This window comes from Fukomys damarensis, unplaced genomic scaffold, assembly GCF_012274545.1.
Source record: "Fukomys damarensis isolate Sample0158 unplaced genomic scaffold, DMR_v1.0_HiC HiC_scaffold_9, whole genome shotgun sequence".
Classification (NCBI taxonomy): Eukaryota; Metazoa; Chordata; class Mammalia; order Rodentia; family Bathyergidae; genus Fukomys; species Fukomys damarensis.
This window is the reverse complement of record NW_022900921.1, coordinates 50064042-50086778: the sequence shown is the minus strand read 5'-3', so window position 1 is coordinate 50086778 and position 22737 is coordinate 50064042. Positions and strand designations below refer to the sequence as shown.

General features: G+C 42.4%; 1 protein-coding gene across 5 annotated transcripts in view; it reads right to left on the bottom strand.

Annotated features, from left to right (window-relative positions):
• Nucleotides 1-6849: 6849 nt before the first annotated feature.
• Ccdc138 (coiled-coil domain containing 138) overlaps nt 6850-22737 on the bottom strand; it is a 52223-nt gene continuing 36335 nt past the window's right edge. For 3 of the 5 annotated variants that reach the window (XM_010610009.2, XM_010610016.2, XM_010610047.3), the window contains 2 exons: nt 12029-12167; nt 6850-10234 (listed from right to left, as the gene is read on the bottom strand). In XM_010610009.2, the coding sequence (XP_010608311.1) occupies nt 10069-10234; nt 12029-12167 (305 nt within the window). In that variant the 3' untranslated portion in view covers nt 6850-10068. Of the gene's footprint in view, nt 10235-12028; nt 12168-17253; nt 17494-17768; nt 17985-22737 lie in introns of those variants that run through there. The other 2 variants (XM_010610039.3, XM_010610024.2) reach the window with 2 other exon arrangements.

The window sequence follows — 22737 nt, the reverse complement described above, 5'->3', positions numbered from 1 at the left end:
AGGCTCCGGGGCCTTCCCATCCTCCTGGGAAGAGCCGCGGACCCCGGGGCCTTTGCAGCTGTGGAATCCAGGCTTTTGCTGGATCACCGTGTGCTTTACAGGAAGCAGCCCTGCCTCCTGTCCTGACCTGGGTGAAGGTTGTGCAGTGCTCCAGCCCTCGGCCTCCCAGGCACAGGGATATTTATCCACTGACCACCATGGATTTGCTTGATGGATGCCCTGTACCAGGAAACCAGACCCTGCAGAGTGATGGGTCTCTAAGGAGTGGAGGCTCAGAAGGAGGCCAAGGAGCAGTGTGAGGAGGAGAGGCCACAGATGTGTTCCAGTCCTGAGAAGGCGCAAGGGTTGCCCAGGCAAGGACAGCAGTGGCCCATGTGGCAAACCTGTCAGAACATAGCATCTGGGGCTCAGTGCCATCTGTGGACCCTGGAGGGAGCCTTGCTCTGTGTCACCCACACACAAGGCCTGTGTGTCCTGTCACCAGACATGTATATGGCATCCAGCCCCACTGACAGGGCCTAAGACAGTGGTGAATGGCCTTGAGGTCCTCAGGCAAGCGTCAGTGCCCCAAGACACATGTGTCAGACCATGCTTGCTTGACACAGATCTGAGAGAGGGAAGGAGAGGAGGGCCCTCCTGCAAGCTCTGCCAGCACTGTGCTAGATGTCAGCGGTGTAAGAGTGGTCAAGGCTTGTGGCCAAGGGCTTCAGACTCGGCCTGGGCTGATATCCCAGCCCCTTACTCCCAGCCTCAGCCCTGGAGAGCTCAGCTTGTGATGGTACAGTCAGGAAAATGAGCACTGGGTGAGCTGGAGAAAGAAGCAGATACAGCAGGAGAAAGCAGCCCAGGGCTCCACTGGTGAGCACAGTGCGGGCCAGCAAGAAAATGGAAATAAGAGGACACAGCTGGCTTCTACGTAGTACCTGAGACTGAGGACAGAGCTGATGTGACACACAGCTCATGCAGATCTCACTGACCATACCACTGTGCTGACTGCTGAGTGAAAACCAAGTCCTGACCTAGTGACAATTTTATAATTCCAAGTCCCACAAGTGAAGAAATGCATGGGGCTCTGTTGCACAAGAAACAGCCTCCCACCACAGGGTGCAGGGGACACCGAGAGGACCGATATCGGGACTGGATAGTTAATGTCATCACCAACTTCTGCTGTTGCATCCCAGAACCCATTCTGTGCATCCTGTGAATCTGCAAGCTAAGTGCTCCAGAGACACTTCATTGTCCTCCTTCTGGAAACCCTGCAGCGCCCCTGGTGGTGGTGGTGGTGATGAGTCATCGCTCCCACCTGTGGTTAGACCACAAAGGTCACAGGTGAGCAGTGTCCAAGGGGTCAGGGTGGGGCGTCACCCCATCAGGCTCTGTCCGAGCTTGAGCTTGAGTTGGCTCCAGCTGATGCTCTGTTAGGCAACTGTTCAGAGCTCCCCCACATGTCATTTATTTACCTGGAAATAACGAGGAAGGCTTGCTTCTGCTGGGGTTCTGAACCTGAGTCAAAAAGATTCTCACTGACCTCACAGGGCCTCCACTAGGCCACTTGGTCTGAGATGGTCACTACTTTGCAGTACTGAAAAGTGTTTACGAAATACTCCCGGCGAGGCCTGGGCCCTTAGCCAGTGGAGTCTTAATTGTGAATATGTCTACCTGAGTCTGTATATGTAATTTATTATATTTTATAATCAGTAAACACACTCATGAAACAGACATTGCCATGTGTGCTGTATGTGTGTGAGCTGTACTGACATGTGTGAATGTGTGCAGCGAGTGCTGGGTGGAGACATTGCCAGGCTGCCTGTCATGGCTGGCTGTGCCTGTGTACCAGGAGACTGCAGAATCCACCACTGTAAAGGAAGCCCCTGGCACATGGCCCAGCCACTCCCTCAGGCGAAGCAAACATTGCAGGATAGTATAAAAACCACCCACAGCAATAGTTTCAGGCTGTCACAGGTAGTTCATGAAGCAATGTACCACACAGCTACTGCTGTGTAACAAAACTGCCCCCAAATCCAGTGGCATGCAGCAGTCATTTCTCACCCTAGCTCAGGAGCCAGCAGGGGTCAGAAGGCCTTGGACCTTGGCCTCTGCCTGCAGGAGGACTTTATGGGTAGCTCTGCCTGGTCATCCACCATTTTCCCACAGTGAATGAGCAAAGCATGTTCTCACTAGGGCAGGAGCCGAGGGCAGACACCCAGTGCCCAGGACTGGGGAGGTATGCACACTCACACTCACACACACCCCACGTCATCAAATAACAAAAGCAGGGACATGGGAATAACAGTCAGCTGGTATCACTGCAAGAAGTGCCAGAGGAGGGCCAGGGATTTAGTTCAATCACAGTGCTTCGAAAGTACAAGGCCCTGAGTTCAATCCCCAGTACCAAAAAAAAAAAGTGCCAGAGGTGTCAGTATATAAAGAGAGGTCTGTCATGGCTCTTGGTCTCAGAGGTCCTGGTAAGGCCCACTGGCCCTGGTGCTTGGCCTGTGACTGTGGCCAGGCTGCAGGCCATGGCAGAGCATGGGGCACAACTGTCACTTTGTGATTGGGGAGCAAAAGCAAGGAGGAGTGAGGTCCCAGTCCTCTGAGCACAAGATTGGCCAGATATAACGTGTGACCATTAGAGTGTCACCAAGAGAGGGCCTCTACTGTAGTCCTCAACACAGTATTGGCCAGATTTGTTATGTCAGCCAGTGTCACAGGAAGCAGGTCCTCTGTACATAGGATAGGACACACGTGTGATGGCACATATCTGCCATTACAGTGTCTCACAGAGCAGGACTTCTGCCCTCAGTCCTCCATGTACAGGCATGGTGGCATATTTCTACCATTTACAGCATCTCACTGAGCAGGTCCTTGTGAGCATCCTCCTCTCCTCCTACCCATGGCAAACCTTGACCTTGTTACTGTCTCTATAGTTTAGGCTCCTGCAGCACTGGCAGAGTTGGAGTGTCCAGCACTAGCTGTGGGGATTCTCAGTAATGTTTGTAAGTTTTGTCTGTATCCTTTCATGTCTTGAGAGCTCATTTCTCTATCACCAAGCAACATTTCGCTGAACAGAGGGGCCATGGTTTACCTATCCATTCACCTGCTGTTGAGGGTCCTGGCTGCTGGGTATGCTACGATCCATTATATTCTGGGTTAATTATAATCCTGTGTTTATTCTTTAATATTTTTTGTAAGCCGTTTCCTTGCTTTTCTTAGGTCACCATAATCTTTATCTATTTTGATCAAATTATTTTCTCAACATCATTACTAACTCATCAACCTCCAGGTTGAATTTTTGAGGGGGTCTTGCTATGCTGCTCAGACTTGTCTCAAATTCTGGGCTGCCAGGTACTCACAGCCTCCTGAGTAGCTAGGATCACAGCAAACTCAGTCTGGCTTGATTGTATGGATGGGTTCTAGCCAGTAGGGTTCCACATGTTGGGGAAGTGAGCAGTAATCAAGATTCTGTCAGAACTCTTCAGCTATATCTGAGCAACAAAGAGGTTGGGAAGGACTGGCTTTCTAGCTAAGTCTGCCTGGAGTTCACCTGTTCAGTTCAACTTTGTCAGTTCCAGGTGCTGCTATTATTTCAAACCACTGGGCCAATATTATCCTGCTAGGAGTTGTACTTGTAAAAATCTGACCAGCAATAAGTACAAAGTTTTAAAATATTACACAGAATAAAATAGTATATATTTTATTACACAATAATAAAATAGTAGTATGAACTAGCTTTATATATTGGTTTTGAATCGTAAGCCCAAGTGTAAAGGCAACCAGGTAAACAAATCAATCTGTGGCTAGATATTGGAGGAAACTAGAAGAATTCAACATGCTTCAGATCATAGCAGATTTTAAAAAAAGACAATGGACAGGGGCACAATCTAATAACAGGTGTAATATAGGTTTCCTTTTGAAAACACATTTTTAAAAATTATAGTAGTCCCACTTTTAGCAAATATAATCAAACTAAGAGCAATTTGTACAGTGAGTTTAGCGTCATCAAGCCTGCCCTGATTAAATACATGTAGCAAGAGAGTGACTGACCACACAGAATCTGGGCGTCTAAATCCCCTCAAGGCTAGCAAGGAAACCAGGGCAGCTTTTGATGTTTTTACTTACAAGACTCATAGACATTTTTTTCTTTTATTTTGCCCTTACAAGACTTTTTTCCTCAAATGAAAAAAATTACTTTTCAAACATTTTTAAAGCCAAAAAATAAACATTTTTGCATCTCTCTCTTCCACTTATTGATTTCTTTTTGTGTTTTCTATACCCACATTTTGAAACAATCTTTATTACCTTGGAATTAAGACAAGTTTGTTTCTTAAAATCATGGCATCCTATATTTTTATAATTTTAAAACCCAAAATACATCTTTTTGCACTATGTATACAGGATTATAGGTGTTAATTAGAATTTCTTTCAGTAGCTGATTTTAGTGAAAACTTAGGAAGCAATTTTGAATTGTCTTTCACGTGCCAACATTTATAATACAAATTCTTTCTGTCTCTCTCTCTCTCTCTCTCTCTCTCTTATATAATATATATATATATATATATATAGTTTGTAATAAGAAGCCAAAAGTAAACTAAGATTTTAGTTACTAAATAATTTTGTATATACTTTTATGCCATCTTATAATTTATTTTTAACAATTATTTTGGATTTCTCATAAAGACTAAGGCATCATCTTTTTTGACAAATTGGAAAAATATTTAAAATATTATAGAAACAGAGAAACTCAGGATTAAGAGTTATGCATGCTTTTCTCTCTCTTACTCCTGTGACTGAAGCACCATGCAATTCATCTTTGCCATGGGCTCTGTTCTTGGGTGCCATTTATGTCTTAGGGCCTTAAATCATCTTGCAGAAATGAGGATAAATTGTCCTCAGCAAAAAACTCAGATGAAAAATGAACACTGACAATTCTGCAGGCATTTGTATTTTTATTTTATGAGCAACTTACCCAAGTCGTGTAAACTTGAAAGCATTTAGGGTTAATTCCTGGTTTTCTTTTTTTTTTTTTTTTTGGTACTGGGGATCAAACTCAGAGGGACCTTGCGCAAGGCAGGCACGGTGCCACTGAGCTAAATCCCCGGGCCATTTCCTGTTTTTCTGAAAGTCTGATTTACAAAAGCATTTTTCTTTAAAGTCAACTCTTTCCACAGGTACCAATAGGACAGCTGTTTAGGATGAAACTCTCTAAAAAGTAATAATTTTAGGGCCAGGGATTTAGCTCAGTGGTTTTGCCACCTGCCTCACAAGTGCAATGTCCCAAGTTCGATCTCTGGTACCAAAGGGGGAAAAAAAAGTAATACTTTTAGATACAAAATTCCAAGTCACCAAAGAAATACCTACTTTAATTGTACTTAAAACTAAGCTGTGATGGCTCCCCGAAACCCCTAGTGTTCCAGGGAGGGTATAAAAGATGAAGGCTGCTTCCCTCAGGACCAAAGTTTCTCCCACAGATGGTCCAAGAAAACGAAGACCCTCCTTATAACAAGGCAGCACAGGTTCTGGCAGCACAACATTCTTTAACTACTACATGAGGCAGAGATGGTGGAAATGGGTATTGCTTCTGGGAGACTGCAAATCATTAAAAAATGGGAACTAGGACCAAATTTACAAGAGTCACAGCTCAAGGAACTTATTTTTACAAATGTTTTTCTTTCCTGTCAACCCAAATCTAGAGAAAAAAGGCAGAAGAGAGAGGAAGACAGAAACTTTTATTTCATTTTCTTTTTCTCAACAAGGCTGTACAGAGATCAGGACCACAGTCTCGGGACCACAGCAGGCAGTGCTGGAGGAAGCAGGCGCTAAGCCTCAGGGTCCCAGCTAAGTCTGGAATTGGAGACAGCCCATGTCTCATGGGCACAAGAGCTTTGTGAAGACTCCAGAGCAGTAGTGTTAGGCTCTACACAGACACAAAGACAGGACACCAAAAACCAGGTTAATTCCAGGGTGTCCAGTCCAGAGGCATTAAACAGGAATGGACATTTACTGGAGTATGAGAGGATAGCTGAACCCAAAGTACATTTTTGACCAAGTAGCTCAAGTGGCCAAAGCTCATCTGGCCTGCTCAGATGGCCAAAGTTTTACCTACACCTTGTTCATCAGACTGTTAATATTTTATTCATCCTTGGTACACAACCTCATGGGAATTCCTAACCAAATTCTGGATAAAGCAGTTTTGCAGCAGTTGTAAAAATGAAAAGCCACCCTCCCTTTTAGTTTCTTGCCTCTGAAAGCCTTTAATGGCAGCTGCATTGTTGCTTCAGGTAAGTCACTGAGTGTTTACTTAGATGGGACTGGTTTATTATAATCTGTAAAATTATAATCTCAAAGCAAGCTTTGGACATAGTAACACCATCCTACGGTCTATTACAATTCATAAGGGTTCTAACTTATTTGGAAATAGCTCACACATTTTATGAATACCTATTATTTGTTGATATAGCAGTAATGAGGAGTGAACTCAGGGCCTTTGCACTAAGCTACATCCCTAGGCCTTTTTTCATATTTTTATTTTGAGACAGGGTCTCAATAAGTTGCCCAGGCTGGGCTCAAATTTGAGCCTTCTGCCTCAGCCTGCCAGATGTGTGCCACCATGTCAGGCTTAACTTTAAGGTTTCAAGTTATCAAAAAGATTTTTGTGGGCCAGGTATTTAGCTCAGTGGCATAGCACCTGCCTGGCAAGCACAAAGTCCTGAATTCCATCCCTCAACAACAACAACAACAATTTAAACTAGTTTTAAGTAGACATATATTATGAAACACAGTATTGAAAAGTCATTTTAAAATGTTAAGCTACTTACATTCGCCAAGTTCATTTATTTATTGGTACCAGGGATCAAACTCAGGACCTTGTGCTTGCGAGGCAGGCGGTATAACCAAGGTTATTTTTAACAATTATGTTTGAAATGGCCTTTAAACAAAACTAATTATTTAAATAATTCAGGAAATGCCATTCCAAAATGTGCCTCTTTGACATAAATACTTTTCATCTCAAAGCAGTCAAGCAGCAGCAAGTGGAGGAAAGTTCTATTTTTCTCTTTCATCTAAAGGAAGGACATACATTTTTCTTTACTGGTGACAGCTCTGATGCGGCACCAGAAACCCTAAATGAGCCTTGCTTCATTAGTTTATTTTTAGTTTCTTCCCTCTGAAAGCCTAAAGCTGTTTCCCTTTATAGATATCACTTTTTACTAAAGAGTTCTAAAATAAATTCATGTCAGAAAGGTGTGTTTGGAGACTGATTTAGTGCAGCAGTAGACTTTCCAACTTGGCTTGTTTCTTGATTAGTGACTCCAGGTACCCACTAATGAGCACAGCAAAGACAGCACGTCTCTAAGTGTCTCAATTCTGCACAGGTAACTTTAAAAAAGAAACAGGATTGCTTTACCTAAGGGCTTCATGATTATAATTATTTATCTAGTTATTTTTTTCCCCCTTTGGAGTGGACAGGTACTCAAAAGAAAAGATTCAAAGTAAGCTGGGAGGAGAGCACATGCTCAAGGGCTCTGTGTGCCATTCAATACACTCAGTACAGCCTACTCCACCTGCTCAGCTCACAGCCAGTCTCCTCACTTAGTCCTAACAAAAATAAGACAGGAAAGCTTGAGTAATTCTCTAAACTCTCCTTCCTGCCTGGCGTCCACCAGTTTACAGGTGTACAAGAGTGAGTAGAATGCTTGAACATACAGCCAGCTGGAGTCCCTGAAGTAAGGAGTCTGGACAGGCTTTGCACTTTGAGAATCCCCTTCCACTTTCTCATCCCTTCAAAGCAAAAGAAAATTCCATAAACTGTGTCAAAGAATCTAAGAGTCTGTTCTGACAGGGGTGCCACACAGGATGCTTCTGTTGCTTGGTAGATGGCCTTTGCCCTAGGTGTCTGGCCCTGAGGGAAGATGTGTTTGTCTATGATCCAGACATGAGACTTTCTTTGTCTTTGGAGATTCAGGTCCGTTAGACGTGGTGGTGACTGTCTCAAGGGCTTTGGACTGGCCAGGCTAGGTCCACCAATGTCTGTTTATTTTTGCTCTCCAAAAGGTGTTCAGAAACCAGCAGGCATGAAAAAGGAGTGAAATAATTTACAGATGTGTGTAAGCAGCCAAAAATGAAACCAAGTGTAGCCAACCACAAAGAACTATTGTCACCCCAGAAAGGGCTTTACAGTCCCAGGAAAAATGAAAGATCCTTTACTAAGGCAGATCCCAAATGGGTCAGAACTTGACCAAAAGGAGAAAGGACAGGAAGATACAAGAGATCCACTGAGGTGAGGACTGAGGGAGGCAGCAGCAGAGGGGCTCGAGTGGGTACCATACTGGGAGTCCAGGGGCTGCTGGTCCTCTGGAATGAGGTTGCTCAGACCCCACTTCTGACACCAGATCATGTTGACCAAAATTCTCAACAGAACAGCTTTCCAAAAGAAAGATGGATTCTATTCAGGAACAAACAGGACTATAATCTGGGGTAGTGTACTATCCCACTAACTGGGATAGTGACAGATGATAGATATAACTGGGGAGGTTGAGTCAAGAGGACTTGTTTTTCGAGACAGGGTCTCACTATATAGTTCAGGCTGGCCTTGAATTTGCTATGTAGCCCAGACTGGCTTCAAACTGTGATCCTCCTGCCTCAGACTCCTAAGTGCTGGGATTAAAGCACACCCAGCTAAGAGGAAACTGTTAAAGCCATGTGGATGGAGAAAGCTTCTGCAAGTTCTGAAACAACTAACACACCAGCGTGAAGAGGATTTCCTGGGCCAGTGCCCTCACAGAAATAATCACTGCATGGATGCAAGGCTGTGGCCTCAGAGTCCTCATCACAGGTGTTACAGAAGTGCATGAGAGCCTCCCTGTGTCCCTGGCCTGAGAGTCCATTTTGATTCTGATGACCTTCATGAATGTCCTTCTTGAGACAGAAATTTTTATCTTAATCAAGTCTAGCTCAATTCCTCTTTTTCATGGACTGTGACTCCTATAGTACATCTAAAAAGTCACTAACAAACCCCAAATCACCTAGATTTTCTCCTAGACTATCTTATCTTACTTACAGTTTTGTATTTTACAGTTAGGTCTGAAATCTGTTTTGTGTTAATTTTGTGAAAGGTGTAAGGCCTGGCTCCAGATTTTTTTTTTTGCATGTGATGTCCAACCATGTCAGCACCATTTGTTGAAGAGTCTTTTCTCTATTGAGTGCCTTTATTTCCCTGTGAGGAATCAACAATGACACGGGGGTGTTTCTAGCTCTCTGTTCTGTTCCAATGAGCTGCTGCTGCTGGTTCTAGGTTCTCACCACAGAGGGTCACTTATCTCTAAGTTTTCTATAGACAATCTTCACAGAGCTGAAGTTCTCCTCTATTTCTAAATTACAATCTTTATCATGAATGGCTACTGGATTTTTCAAAAAGTGTTTTTCTGATCTGTTGATACGATCATTTAACCTTTTTCTTATCCTCATGACATGAACACTCATGTTAACTGATTTTTCAGTATTGAATCAGCCATGCTTCCAGGGTGAAACTGCAGGTCATGGTATGTGCTGTGACATGAAAACCAGCACTTGGAACACGCGCTATAGGCCAGGGTGCAACTCAGGGTATGGCACATGCTTGGCATGCATGAGGTTCTGGCTTGGATCCTCAACAACACAAAAAGAAAAAAACACCTAAGAAAATAGGTACTTTTGCCTCCAAATGGAGGATTCTACTATATTAAGAAAACAGAATGAAAATATGGTTTATCTGTTCCCTCATAAGCACCAATTTTATTCCAAATAATCACATAATTATAAGAAAGAATTTTCCTAAGATACTTTTATAAAAAGTAACCCCAGTATCATAAATTCTGGAAATGCCATCTTGTACATTCATATTACCTTAATAAAATATTTCAAAAAGTCCATAGTGTCTATAGAGTTCATTTACCAAGTTGAAAAAAATCTTCCTAGTTATCTGTCATGATAAATGATGTTATGGTAACTTGGTAAAATTTCAGCTACTTTGGTGATTTTTCTCTTTTACAGATAAGCAACAGATAGGTACTATACATATAAAAACAAGCCAGTCTAATGGCCTGCACTGGAGGCCAGGCAGCTGCCTTTTGTCAAACCCAAATTGAACAACGTGGAATTCAGGTTGATGCAGAGGAAGGCATGTTCAGGATGCGTTGTCCTCTGTAACTCTTGAAGCATCAGGTGAATCGTAAAAAGTTCAAAAAGCTTCTTGTTACTCCTGTAGGAGAGAGAGTATGTTATTTCATTACATATACTTAAGAGATCCATCTAAGATCCATCTAAAAGGTCACTCACAATTAAGTGGAGGAATTAGCATTTGCTAAAAACAGTGGAGAAAATGGCTGACTGAAGGGTTCAGGTGTCAATACAAATAAAACAGGTTCAGACCAGGGATTTAGCTCAGTGGTGCTGCCACCTGCCTCGCAAGCGCAAAGACTGGAGAGTGATCCCTGGTCCCAAAAATAAAATAAAATAAAAGAGGTTCCATGAGAGAGACTGGGTGGAAAAGCACTGGGTGTAAAAGTAGGCATTCTACCGTCCTGAAGACTGCACCTGCTCACTTCTGGGAATGAGGAATGTTCTTCCCCATAGCTAGGAAGAGTCAATACCTGAGCGTGCAGAGTGAGCTGACTTTCACAGTGGCCTGGTGTTAGACCATAGCACACTCAGCTCCAGAACATCCTACCTTAGGATTCCTTTCTCATCTTGTCTCCTGAGACCACCACATGCCCTTGCCTACCACCCGCTCATCCACAAGGCTTTACTGCACAGGCCTACTGCACACCTGGGGGCACCACTGCTCCCAGCCCTCTTGTTTCAGCTCTGCTCTGGTTCTCCCTCTAAATCTGAAAAGAACCTGAGCTACAACACAGATCACAGAGAGCAGCACACTTTGTCTGAAGGATAAATGTGCACTCTGGGGCTACTTTTTAGAAATCTCATGAAGGAAGTGGGTAGATAACAATTAAATCTGGCTAATGTTACCACAGCCCCTGGCCCAACCAACGTAAGGGAGGATTCACCTATCATGAGTCAGCAGACTGTCAGCCCAGTCTATAAGCCAAGGAGGCAGGGAGCCAGTGCCTGGACTTGATTCCAGAACAAGACTAATCTGGTGAGCTGACAATAAGGTGCAGCTTGATGACTAGTCATCAACTGCAGCATACTAGGCATGGTGCCAACAGAGCTTTTACTCTCATCTGCCAGTCCCCTTAATGTTCACTTTGCTCACTAGCTGGAACAACGAGGCCTATTTGAAACCATGGATAAGGAGGGGACAGGACCAGGAGAAGTGGTGAGCCAACACCAAAACTATACTGTGATAAAACAAGATGGGATAGGTGTCTAGATTTGCCTCAAAGCAAACATTAGACTGTACTGAATCCAAGAAAAACAGAAATTGAAATCCATGCCCCTTCATTTATGATTTAAAAACTAGTCCTACTAATGTATGAGGAGCAGGAGGAAAGAGAAAGCCCTTGATTCTCAGAAGAAAACCCAAATCAGAAGAAGGAAGCCCCTGAGTTCCCTACAAACCCAGGAACTAAAATCATTTAAAATTGCTTTTGCGATTCATTTTCATTCCCCAACTTCCTTCCACATGTTAATAAGGAATTATAAAAGACACTTATTAACCTTCTGATTTTCACATGGGGCACTAGAGAATGCCCGTGTGTAATGACCTGTCCTGCTACCATCGCTTGTTTGCTAAACCCTGGTTTTAGGGCCCTGGAGTATAGCTCAGTGGTTGAGCATATATTCAGTATGCACTAGTCTCTGAGTTTGATCCCTAGCACCACAAAAAACAAGCAGCCTGCTCTTAGTTTACAAACTATCTATTGTTAAATACTGGTCTCAGATAAGCATCAATATTCATGAATCTTAATTTTCTGTATCTGTAGATTGGAAATTTTGATTTCCAAATCAAAGCTGAACTGGTTTGGAATTCATTAAGACTTAAATGATCACAATAAGACATACATCAATAAAAATGTTAGAAATAAATTCTTACTTGATTTTGGAAAGTTTCTGTAGAATAATACTGAGTTTTTCTAGGATCTGAAGATCAAGCTTAGGGGTTCGAAGCAGCACAGAACATGTACGAAAAAATAAAGAGTTGCTACAGGCTTCCAGGAAAGGCTGCAGGGCTTCTGCAAAACAAACCACCAAGCTTTTACATCAGGAGCAACTAAGAGGGAAATTCAAATAAAACCAGAACTGTAGAGGTGATTTACATGTATGACCTAGAGTTTCATTCTTTTATATTTAAACTTGGAGGGGAAACCATCACTTGAAAATTCAAACATTCACTGGCTATCACTGACTATAATAAAAGAAAAAGGAGATCATTTCCCTAATGTCAAACTTCTACCAGACAAGATTCAGTGGAAACCCATTCAATCTGTGGAGATGGGAAGGGGTTCTGGGATGGAGGAGACAGGGAGGAGGGGAAGGGAAGAGGAAGTAAAAGGACCAAGATGCACTATGCATATGTACCAATTTCCGTGGTGGATGTATTCGTTATGTGTTATAACATATACTAACAAAATTCTTTAAATCTCATGTTTGAAAAAAAGGATAAAAGCCATTTCTTTAATAAGCTCATAACTAAGCTCAGTTTGGCTAACTGGCAATAAGATTTTTTTTTTTTGTAGTTGAAAAACAAAACAAACTCTAAATTTAGTGATTTTTTAAAAACTAAAATTTATTTAAAATTTTAAAAATAATTAAAATTAAAAGGCAAAGTTGTAGAAAATAAAACAAGCAAAACAAGATATATGCTAGGGCCAAGGATTTAGCTCAGTGGCGCGGTACTGTACCTGCCTTGCAAAAGCAAGGTCCCAAGTTTGATCTCTGGTACCCTCCCAAAAAATACATATATGCTAAATAAAAGGGGAGGGGTGTCCTTTTTTAATATTTTTGCATAGACTGATGTAATTAAAAGAGCTCCTGTAAATCAATTTTAAAACATGTACCTAGTGGGCTGGGGATTTAGCTCAGTGGTTCTGCTGTCTGCCTCGCAAGCACAAAGACCTGAGTTCAATCCCCGGTACCAAAAAATAAATACAAATTAAAAAAAAAAACATGTACCTAGTATTTTTAATAATAAAGAAGCACACACAAAAAATTTTTACATAGAATATGGGAAAAATATTCTCAGTAAGAATAAAAGTGATTGGAATTTGGCAATTCCATTGGAGCCACTGGAATTTGGCTCTTAATAGCACACATATCCTTTGATTTAGCAATTCTCCCCCTAAGAATACGTCCAAAGATGTGTGCTCACAAAGGTTTATGAATATGAGCCATAGTTTAAAAGCCCTGTTAGAGCTTTTGTGTGTTTATTACAAAATAACATATAAAAATGCTTTTAAAGGTATGAGTCACTAGTACTGGCTGTGAGAGAAACTTGCAAAGAAAAACGTTAAATCATGGCCTTTAAAATGGTTTAACTCTTGTGAAAAGCTTCTGGAAAAGTGAAGAGGCGCCCACAATGAACACAGCCCCTGTTCTAAATTCAAATAAATTTATGTTGCCATGAAAGACACAAAAACACTTGAGCTCTGAATTCTGCTGCTATTTCACCTTCATGTGAGGTGCAGTAATTGGAACTCAGTTTGGGCCTGGAGATGCTATGCCTTCAGGAGGTCAGGTTGCTCCCCAAACGCTTCCTGGCTTCCCTGAGGAGAGCAACTTGCACTCCCCCCACCCTTCTACAGGGAGGGCCTCAACAACCTAGGACCAAAACCACTGAAACCATAGGCCAAGCAAATCTGTCCTCCTCCCAGCTGTTTTCTCAGATCTTGGTCACAGCAATGGAGTGCTGATGAACACAGCAGCAAGATCCAAAATCAAGCTAAGTGTGGTGCCTGCCAGCAGCAAAGCACCAGAGACAGTCAGGACCGTTCTGTGCAAACAACCACCAGTCTGTGAGAGGATGAACATGTCCTCTTCACCACAGCTGTCAGCCCAAGTGCAGCCTCCACGTTGGAGTCATGTACATGTACCACAAGTGACTGAATCTTAATCTCAATCACACACTCTTATTTCCTTAAAAAAAAAAATGTTTTTTTGAGATGGGGTCATATGTAGTTTACACTGGTCTTAAACTCACTGAATGAACCAGGCTGGCTCCAAACTTATGGAGATCAGCCTCCCCAGTGCTGAGATTAGAGGTGTGTACCAGCACGTCCAGCTAACAAGTTCTTAAAGACTAAAGGCTTCTTAGGTTATAGATACAATACACAATCTGTAAGCAGAATTATAAATATACTAATTGAAATTTCAAGCTGCTTCATAAATTAGTTTCATATTTTGTACTCTGAGACATGTGGTTCATGTGAATTGTACAGAACAGAGTTTACTATGGGGCGGCCATCAGAACTGAAATCAGTAGGACAGAACAATTGTTAAGTCATAATCAGATCAATGACTGGGGCTTTGAGCACACCTAACAAACCTACAGTCCACACTACTAATGTTTTTCATCCAAAAGCCTAAAAGCACATCAAGAAAGTTACGTTCAGTTGTGTGCAGAACACAAAAGTAAGGAAGGTACTTTAAGATGATGGGATCTCAGCTAAACAACACACACACATTTGAAGATTATAAAAAGTACAAAATAGTTTAATCCCCAATACTGCAAGAAAAAAAATGAAAAAAAATCCTAAACGTTACCAAATAAAAGTGAATGTGCTTGCATGGCTTCTGTAAGGGAAAAAAGCTAGGACCATCCAGAGATCTGAATATATCATTGCTTTTAAGCAGTGAAGTCTGTAAAAGTCTTTTAGAAACAAAGCATTCACTGACTTGGGCTCCCATCTCCCTAAAAGCTGTGAAACACATGAATAGAAGCTCTGGGATCCTGGTATGAATTAGGTCATAAGGTTTAAAACACTACAGTTTTACTTTTTTTCTTTTTTTTTTAGTATTACAGTGTTCAAATTGATTACATTTTTTTAAGCTCAGAAGAATTTCAACTGGAATTAACTTGGTGTCACAGACGTTGTCCTCTCAAAATCTGTTTGTTCTTTGGGTGACAATCATGTCAGGATGCAGGAATCTCACCTTGGGCCCAGTGCTTGCCATGGACTGAGGGTGGCATCTCCCCAAATGCAATGCTGGAAGAACACAGCTCATGATGATATGAAGGGGTGAGACCTCAAGGGGGTGATTCTGTCACCATTGAGGGGTGTAGGGATCAGCTGTCTCCTGATTTCTGGAAGTAGCAGAGACAGTACAGGAAGTCCCCAAGCTGTCCTGACCCAGTGCTGGGTGGGCACCTGCAGGCGCCAGGACTCAGCCACATGAGAGTCTCTGGGATTGGGGGGCAGAGGGCAGGTGCACAGTAGGGGAGCAACTAAGAGACCACAAGGTCACAAAAAATTAATAACTTGAATGGAGACACCACAGTGAGCCTAGGCTTGAGAACTGAGTATAAATGCATGTAAAACTAAAGAAAATAAAACTAGTAAAAATCAAATGTGCAAACTGTGGTCACAAGACAGAATCAAAAATATCAACTGCAATAGTGTAACTTCCAAGTCAGAAAGTACAGAAGAGGGAATACAAAGGTAACAGTGCTAAAGTCTCATCTCATTTGGAAGTCAGTCAATGCTGTCTAAAACTGAGGGTGTTTTATACCCCCCCAAAGAAAAGAGTACACTTGAAATAGTTAAAATGGAGAGTATACTAAAAACAGTTACAATGGAAATTTGGAGGTCTCCCAGGGAAATCAAGGTGTCCTCTGACTTCTCTGAGGCAACAGTGAATGCCTAAAGACAGCAACACAACTTTACCAAGTTCTGAACGAACACAGGGAGTCCCCCACTGTCCCCACTGGGGGCTCCTGAGGACAAGTGCTGGGCAGCCAGGCCCAACCTGGCAGCTCACAGATGTGAAAAACTCATAGTATGTGTATTATGGCACAACCAAAAACAGGGAAAATAGTTTTAATCTCATTTTTGAACAGAAAGAACTAGAGTGAAATTCAAGCCTCAGCCTCTAAATAAACAAATCCATCAATGTGTGGGCTTTTTCTGGTTGCTGTCCTATCCCACTATCCTGCCTCTATCAGACCTGTGCTGTTCTGATTACTACAGCTTTATATTATGCTTTCTAATCCAGGAGTCTGGTGCCTATAGCTCTGATCTTGCTCAAGATGGCTTTAGGGCTGTTGAGGGTCATATGTGGTTCCACACAAACTTCAGGAATATTTCTTCTATTTCTGTGAAGAATGATGAGGAATCTTGATAGGGACTGCTGTGAGTATGCAGGTCACTTTGGGCAGCCTGGACATTTCAGTGACACTGTTTTTCTCATCCATGAACATGAGGTATCTTCTCACTTATTTGTCCATTTATTCAATTTCTCACATTAATGTAGTTTTCATTGCACAAGTCTTTCACCTCCTTGGTTAAATTTATTAAGGGTTATTTATTTGATGATATTATGAAAATGGGATTGTTTTCTTAACTTTCTTTTCTTAAAAGCTCCTTTCTCATACAGTTCATCAGTACATGAAAATGCTAATGATACTGGTAAGTTGATTTGATAGCCTATGACTTTACTGAATTTCCTTACTAGTTCTAACAGGGAATACTAGCCTGTAGTTTTCAGTTTTTAAGTTATAGTTAAATGTGTGTGACACAGACTACCATTTAAAGTACACTGTTCAATAGTTCATACTTTTATATCGGCCTCATGTATTAGTTACTTTTCTCTCAATGCTGAGACAAAATACCTGACACCAAAAGTTGGAAGGGGGAAGGGGTTTATTTGGCTTATAGTTTGTAGAGGTTTCAATCCATAATCAGCTGGCTCCAAGGCAGGGATGGCAAACAAGCATTGCACAACACGGTGTGGACAAGGCAGAAAAGGCAACAAGGGGCATTACCAGCATCTTTTTGGCCTTTTTATCTTATTCAGTCTACTTACAGGCAGGTAGCACTCACACCCTTAATGCTAGTGCCCTTGAGCCTAGCAGTGCATCATGAATCAGTTCCAGCTTCACACTCTACACCTATGATCATGTGAGGCTTTGGGGGAACATCTAGACCCAGACCATAACACCTCACCACCCCCATCCCCAGAACTTTTTCATCTTTTTAGACTGAAAATATCCTCAGTAAAAATAGAACTCCTTCCCACCCTGGCCCCCTACCACCCCACTTCAGACTTCTCCACATCTGATGTACGTGGACACATACACTGGTCCTTTTACACTTGCTGTCTCACTTAGGACAGTTCCTTCAAGGTGTATGTCACAGTTTCATTCCTTTCTAAGAGCTGAATAATAACTGTGTGTAGAGTTTTACACATCATGCTCTCTCTTGTTGCTGTCAGGATTCTGTCTCCGACTTCTGATGTTTGATTACCACACTCGTTAGCAGTCACATTAGTCTGCAGTTACTGGTGTGATGATTAGGGGGCAAGGGTCTGGGGCATCCTAGGCAGCCATCACACTGACATCCATTTCTGTTGAATTTCAGAGTTAAACAGAGTTAGTAGGAAACAGGGAGGCAGACTGTAGATATGGGAAGAGGGTCTGGGAAAGGAGGGATGGAGGGGAAAGGGAGTAAAAATGATCAAGATTCAGTGTGTATATTACCAAATCCCCAGGATGAATATAATTATGATGTGTCACAAACATATACTAATAAAAGATAAAATAATCATGTAAATTTTTTAAAGTATTTTCTTTAAGAGGCCAAACTTTTTAGGAAATAAAAATAAAACTCACTCCAAGTATGATATCATCTGTTTTTGCTTTCAGTTTGGAATGTACCAGAAAGTCCAACATAATCGTGTGCCTTAAATAGAAAAAATGTTTTTGTTTCACTGGAGATGGGGTCTTCCTAGAAATGGTCCAGGCATAAGACAATGGAATCAGAGACTTGGGTTCTCTGTTTCTGCTATAACATCCTTAGCTTCATCCTCATGTCCAACTGCCTCATGGTGAAAAGACTCTAGATAACAGAGAAAGGGAGCGGTAGGCAGGACCATGGGCCAATCACATCTACTCCTTAAGAGATAAGGGTCTTATGGTGCCCAGGCTGGCTCCAAACTCCTGGGTTCCAAAGATCCTCCTGTAGCTAGGACCACAGATACATGCTAACACATCAGCCTCACCTTTTATAACAAAGACAAAAAAAAAGCTTTCCAAAAATTCTCAGCAGACTTCCGATTTCCACTTTACTGGCCACAAGCATGTTGAGCATGTGTGGTCACTCCTGTAGCCAAGAGGGTTAGGGAGAGGTCTTCAGGATCACAGCCTCTGGAGGACAGGGGGATGAGGCTGAGGGCCCACCTTGGCTCTGTGGCAGTCTCCGCTTCAATTACTCACTAAGATCATCTAAATGCTTTGAGTCATGGTATTTGACGTAAATTCCCATTTCCTCAGCTTGGTGGGGGGCATTTTAATCTTCAGTTTGAGAAAGATTACCTGAATACATAATCAGTCTCAGCTACAGCTACTTGCAGTAAGTAAAAGGGGGCCTGGGAAATAACAAAAGTCAATCACTGAAATCACCCAAGAGAATTATTATCTCAGCACTGCGGACATTTCCTGAGCACATTCTGTCAGCAAGTTAGCATTCCCTTTGGTAAGAACCCTGTCCACACTTAGCCATCAGCTGTCGCTACCAAGAGCACGCTATGCTGTTCAAATGCTCAGAACCCAAGTCTGTGTTTCTCAAATACCAGCTATTTTAATCTTTTCAGAATTCTAAGGCAAGAAGTAATCAGAATAAAATTATGTTTAAAAAAGTCTTCCTCAATTCTAATATTAACATGCTATCACATGGGACCAATGTCTTTATTTTTAGACAGTCAGGCTTTCATTTCTAGTTCTGATGACTCAAAAACTACAAATAGCACCATCCTATGTCAACCAAAAACTTCAGTTTCCCAACCTTCAAACTGAATAAGGGTCAGTGAATATTAAAAGAACAAAAACAAAAACAAAAAAGTGACAGCATGAAGGGTCATGCAGGTGGTCTCCAAACCTTCACTGCAGATGCATGTCTATGGTTCTCAAGACTTCTGATCCTCTCTGGAGAAGACACAGGGCTCAGAGACAGCTCTGCACAGGACCGATGTCCTCACTGAACTCTCTTGCACAACGCCCAGCTGCTGTTCTCCCAGGCTCCACACCTGTTCCTCCTCCTCCATCTCCACTCCTGGGAATCTCCAATGTTTCCCTTTCCTTCTTCTCTAACCTGAGACATAGCAAGTGCCCCCCATTTCCAGCTCTGGAACCCTTCCTTCCAGGGGAAGTTTCTATCTTGGCTCCACTTGTATTTCCTGAAAGATAGTATTTATATCCGCCCCCAATGGTCCTAGCCATGTGACAGTACACAGTCACTTTCTCAGAGCCACTGGCTCCTCACCTATCAGACAATAAAGCAAGCAGCTGGAAATATCAGGGCATTTCTCAACTCTGGGAGTTGGTGCCATCTTTGTATCAGCTATATTATATAACTCCCCTTTATTATCCTGACATATCCACAAGCAACAGAACCTAGTCACACTTATTGTCAATCAGCACAATGCCCTATTTATAACACAAAAAACAAATAGCAAGAAAAGGGATTTTGACACAGTAGTATTATCTCAGACTGTCCATGCTTAGGGACAGTGCACTGGTCAATACAATGAAGGTATCAGACCTTCAACCTGTCCTCAGAATCACCAGAAAGCCACAGGGTTGCATGCACCCTTTAGGACTGACAGAACTTGCACCCTAAAATGACAAGAAAAACTGAAAGGCTAGTGTGGCAGACTGGATGATGAGCCCTGAAACATTCATCACTGAACCTGTGTTACCTTTTATGCCAAAAGCTGTGCTGACATGACTACACTAAGGATTTCAATGTGGGAGATTATCCTGGCTCATCTGCCTGTGCCCAAACACAGTCACAAGTGTCCTTATCACAAAACAAGGAAGGAAGGATGTCGGCCAAAAGCCCAGACTCTCCTCACTCCATAAACAGCGACACAACAATTATCCACTCAATCTGCTTTGTAGAAAATCCTGAAGCCTCAGTAGGCTCCTGTACCCCAGCTGGGTGTAAAGTCAGATACCCAGGAAATCCAGCCAATCCCAGCATCTCCCCAGGAAGGAAGGGAAGGAGGGAGGCCCATGTGCATCCAACATCCCAGCTTTCCCAGAGACTAGCCCAAGAACTAGATCCCAACCTGACAGGACACAGGGAACTCCAGCTGCCCCCACATGACTTGAGCATGCAGTCACCAGGGCCATCCACCCCAGCCCAGCAGAGCCCTCCACCCAACTCCCAGGAAGGCAAGAGGTGACTTGTGCTGTGGAACCTGTCTCAGAGCAGTGAGAGCAGCCTCCAAGGCCACCACGAGAAAGCAACCAGGTGGGTAGTGGAAGACTCAAGGGTGACAGATGCACACACTTGTCACCCAAGGGTGTGCACTTACAGCATCCCTAGTGGCAGGTGAACCAGGAGTGTTCCAGGAAAGGCAGTCGGTGGTGCAGCCACTCTGCCCAACATGCAGGCAATCAAGAGGGATGAAAACAGGCAAACAGTTCCCCCAAAGAAGGAAAATACCAGCCACCAGAAGTGACCCCAAGGGAGTGGAAATGTGTGATCTATCTGACAGAATTCAAATAAACCACAAGTTCTGCGTGGACAAACTGACCTCTACATAAGTTCACATACAGAAGCTCTAAATTAGCAGAGACTAAAGGCAAGCAAATATTTGTCAAGGTCAATCTCCTTATACAAGTGGATTTTAACAGAAGAAATTATGTATTGGTACGAGAAATCTTTAAAATGTAGTACCAATAATAACATATACCATGCTACAATTCTTATAAAAAGGAAAAAAATGGGAGGGAAAAAAGAGACAGGTAGATTGATGGTGCCCACCAGGGAGAGAAAGGAAGAATTCGTTTCTGCAACTTTGAAATTATGAGCCAATGTGAATGGGTTACTTTTTAAAAATACGCACATTTTTTTAAAAAGTCCTCAAATAGAGAACTTTGTTTTGAAATAATAGAAACAATGTATCCAATATCTATATTTAACAATTTGATTTCTCAGTTTTTCCTACCACATTAACTGGCACACGAAGCTTTAGTTCCTGTGACATTCAATGTGTGTTTGGTGTGGTTTGGTCCACAAGACATCAGAGCACATTCCCTCAAGACAAGCTGGGACACAAACCCATCCCTGAGGTAAGTTGAGCTCACACTACACAGTGTCACAGAGGAAGGCTGTAAGGATGTATTTCCAACATCAGACAGAGGACGTAGTATTGTCACAGGGGCCGCATGGCTCCCAGAAGAGCTGCAGACCAGGCCTCGTGGACACAGGCTCACTAAGTGGCCATGAGGTCTGGGAGGCCAGGCCAGACTGTGCGGGGCACTCTGTGACCCGTACCACACACTGCTGAGTGGCCAGCCAAGTGCTCCTTGAGAGCTCTTCTGTGCTGGGACTAGGGTCAATTACTTCAATTTTCTAATTGAATTTCATAAAAACTTCACACAAGAGTCAATCATTAAAAATTACAATAAATGATGATATAGGAACATAAAATAATATTAAGCAACAAAAATAAAGGCTATGCAGCAATACTAAAAATTTCTCATAATAGCACATTCAACAAATAGGAGTAGAAAGGAAAAGATTGAGGAGTTCACTACACAAAATTCTTGTCTTCTCCCACCTTTCTCAATCTCTCTGCTTTGGCCATGCAGCTTCCCTACTTTTTCCTGAAAACATGGCCCCACCTGCCTAGCTCCAGATGTCAAGCGTCATTAAACTCTCAAACCAACACTGTACAGTCCTCAGCTAGCAACCTGCTGTATCACTCACAAGGAAATTCCTCTCTGTAAAACTCCACACTGAGCAAACAAGCCATGTGTGCCCGGCACACAGGACTGAAGCAGCCAGTGTGCAAGAGGCTGGGGCTTTGCAGGAAGTTACCTCTGCAACCCCATGGATGCTGCCCTGGCCTGAGCTCCCTAACAGCAGGAGAATCACAGGATGGTACAGTAAACTATGAACAGAAAGAGGAGAAGACATGCCAGTGCTCAAATAGAGGAGAACTAACTACCTATGAAAAGATGAGGTTTCACCCTGAAGGCATGATCGGGAGGCTCTGGATCTGTGAAGGAGTACAGTCTTTGATGATTCTTCGTTATCTGTAACTTCATTACATTTCCTTACCTATATTCACAGATAGACTTTAAAAAGAAGAACTCAAACATGTTTTCTTGCATTATCCCCTATTTTTTTCATTTTGCATTTTGATATTTTAAACAAATAAACACTTCCTGGGTTGCAAGTCTGTAACTGTACCTATACTAGGATCCAATCATGTTGTAAGAAAAGGAAAAAGCTAACCACCATCACAAAAATGACTAATGGCATAACACCAGGAAGCAAATATCCACAGGAATAAATTATTGGATTTGCTTTTCTGGGATTTTCTCTTAAAATTAGAACTAAGACTATCATTTTTGGTGTCCACCACGATGTTCTGACATGTGTGCACATTATGGGACAGATTATCATTTTTTCTGCTGGGACAATAACTTTGAAGTATATGACACGTTGTTGCTAACTTCAGTCACCATGTTACACAGCAGACCTCCTAAACTTATTCCTCTCAACTGAAATTTTGTATTCTTTGACTAACATTTTCTTAATGTCCCCAATTCTTTGCCACTTTATAGTTTCTTAAATT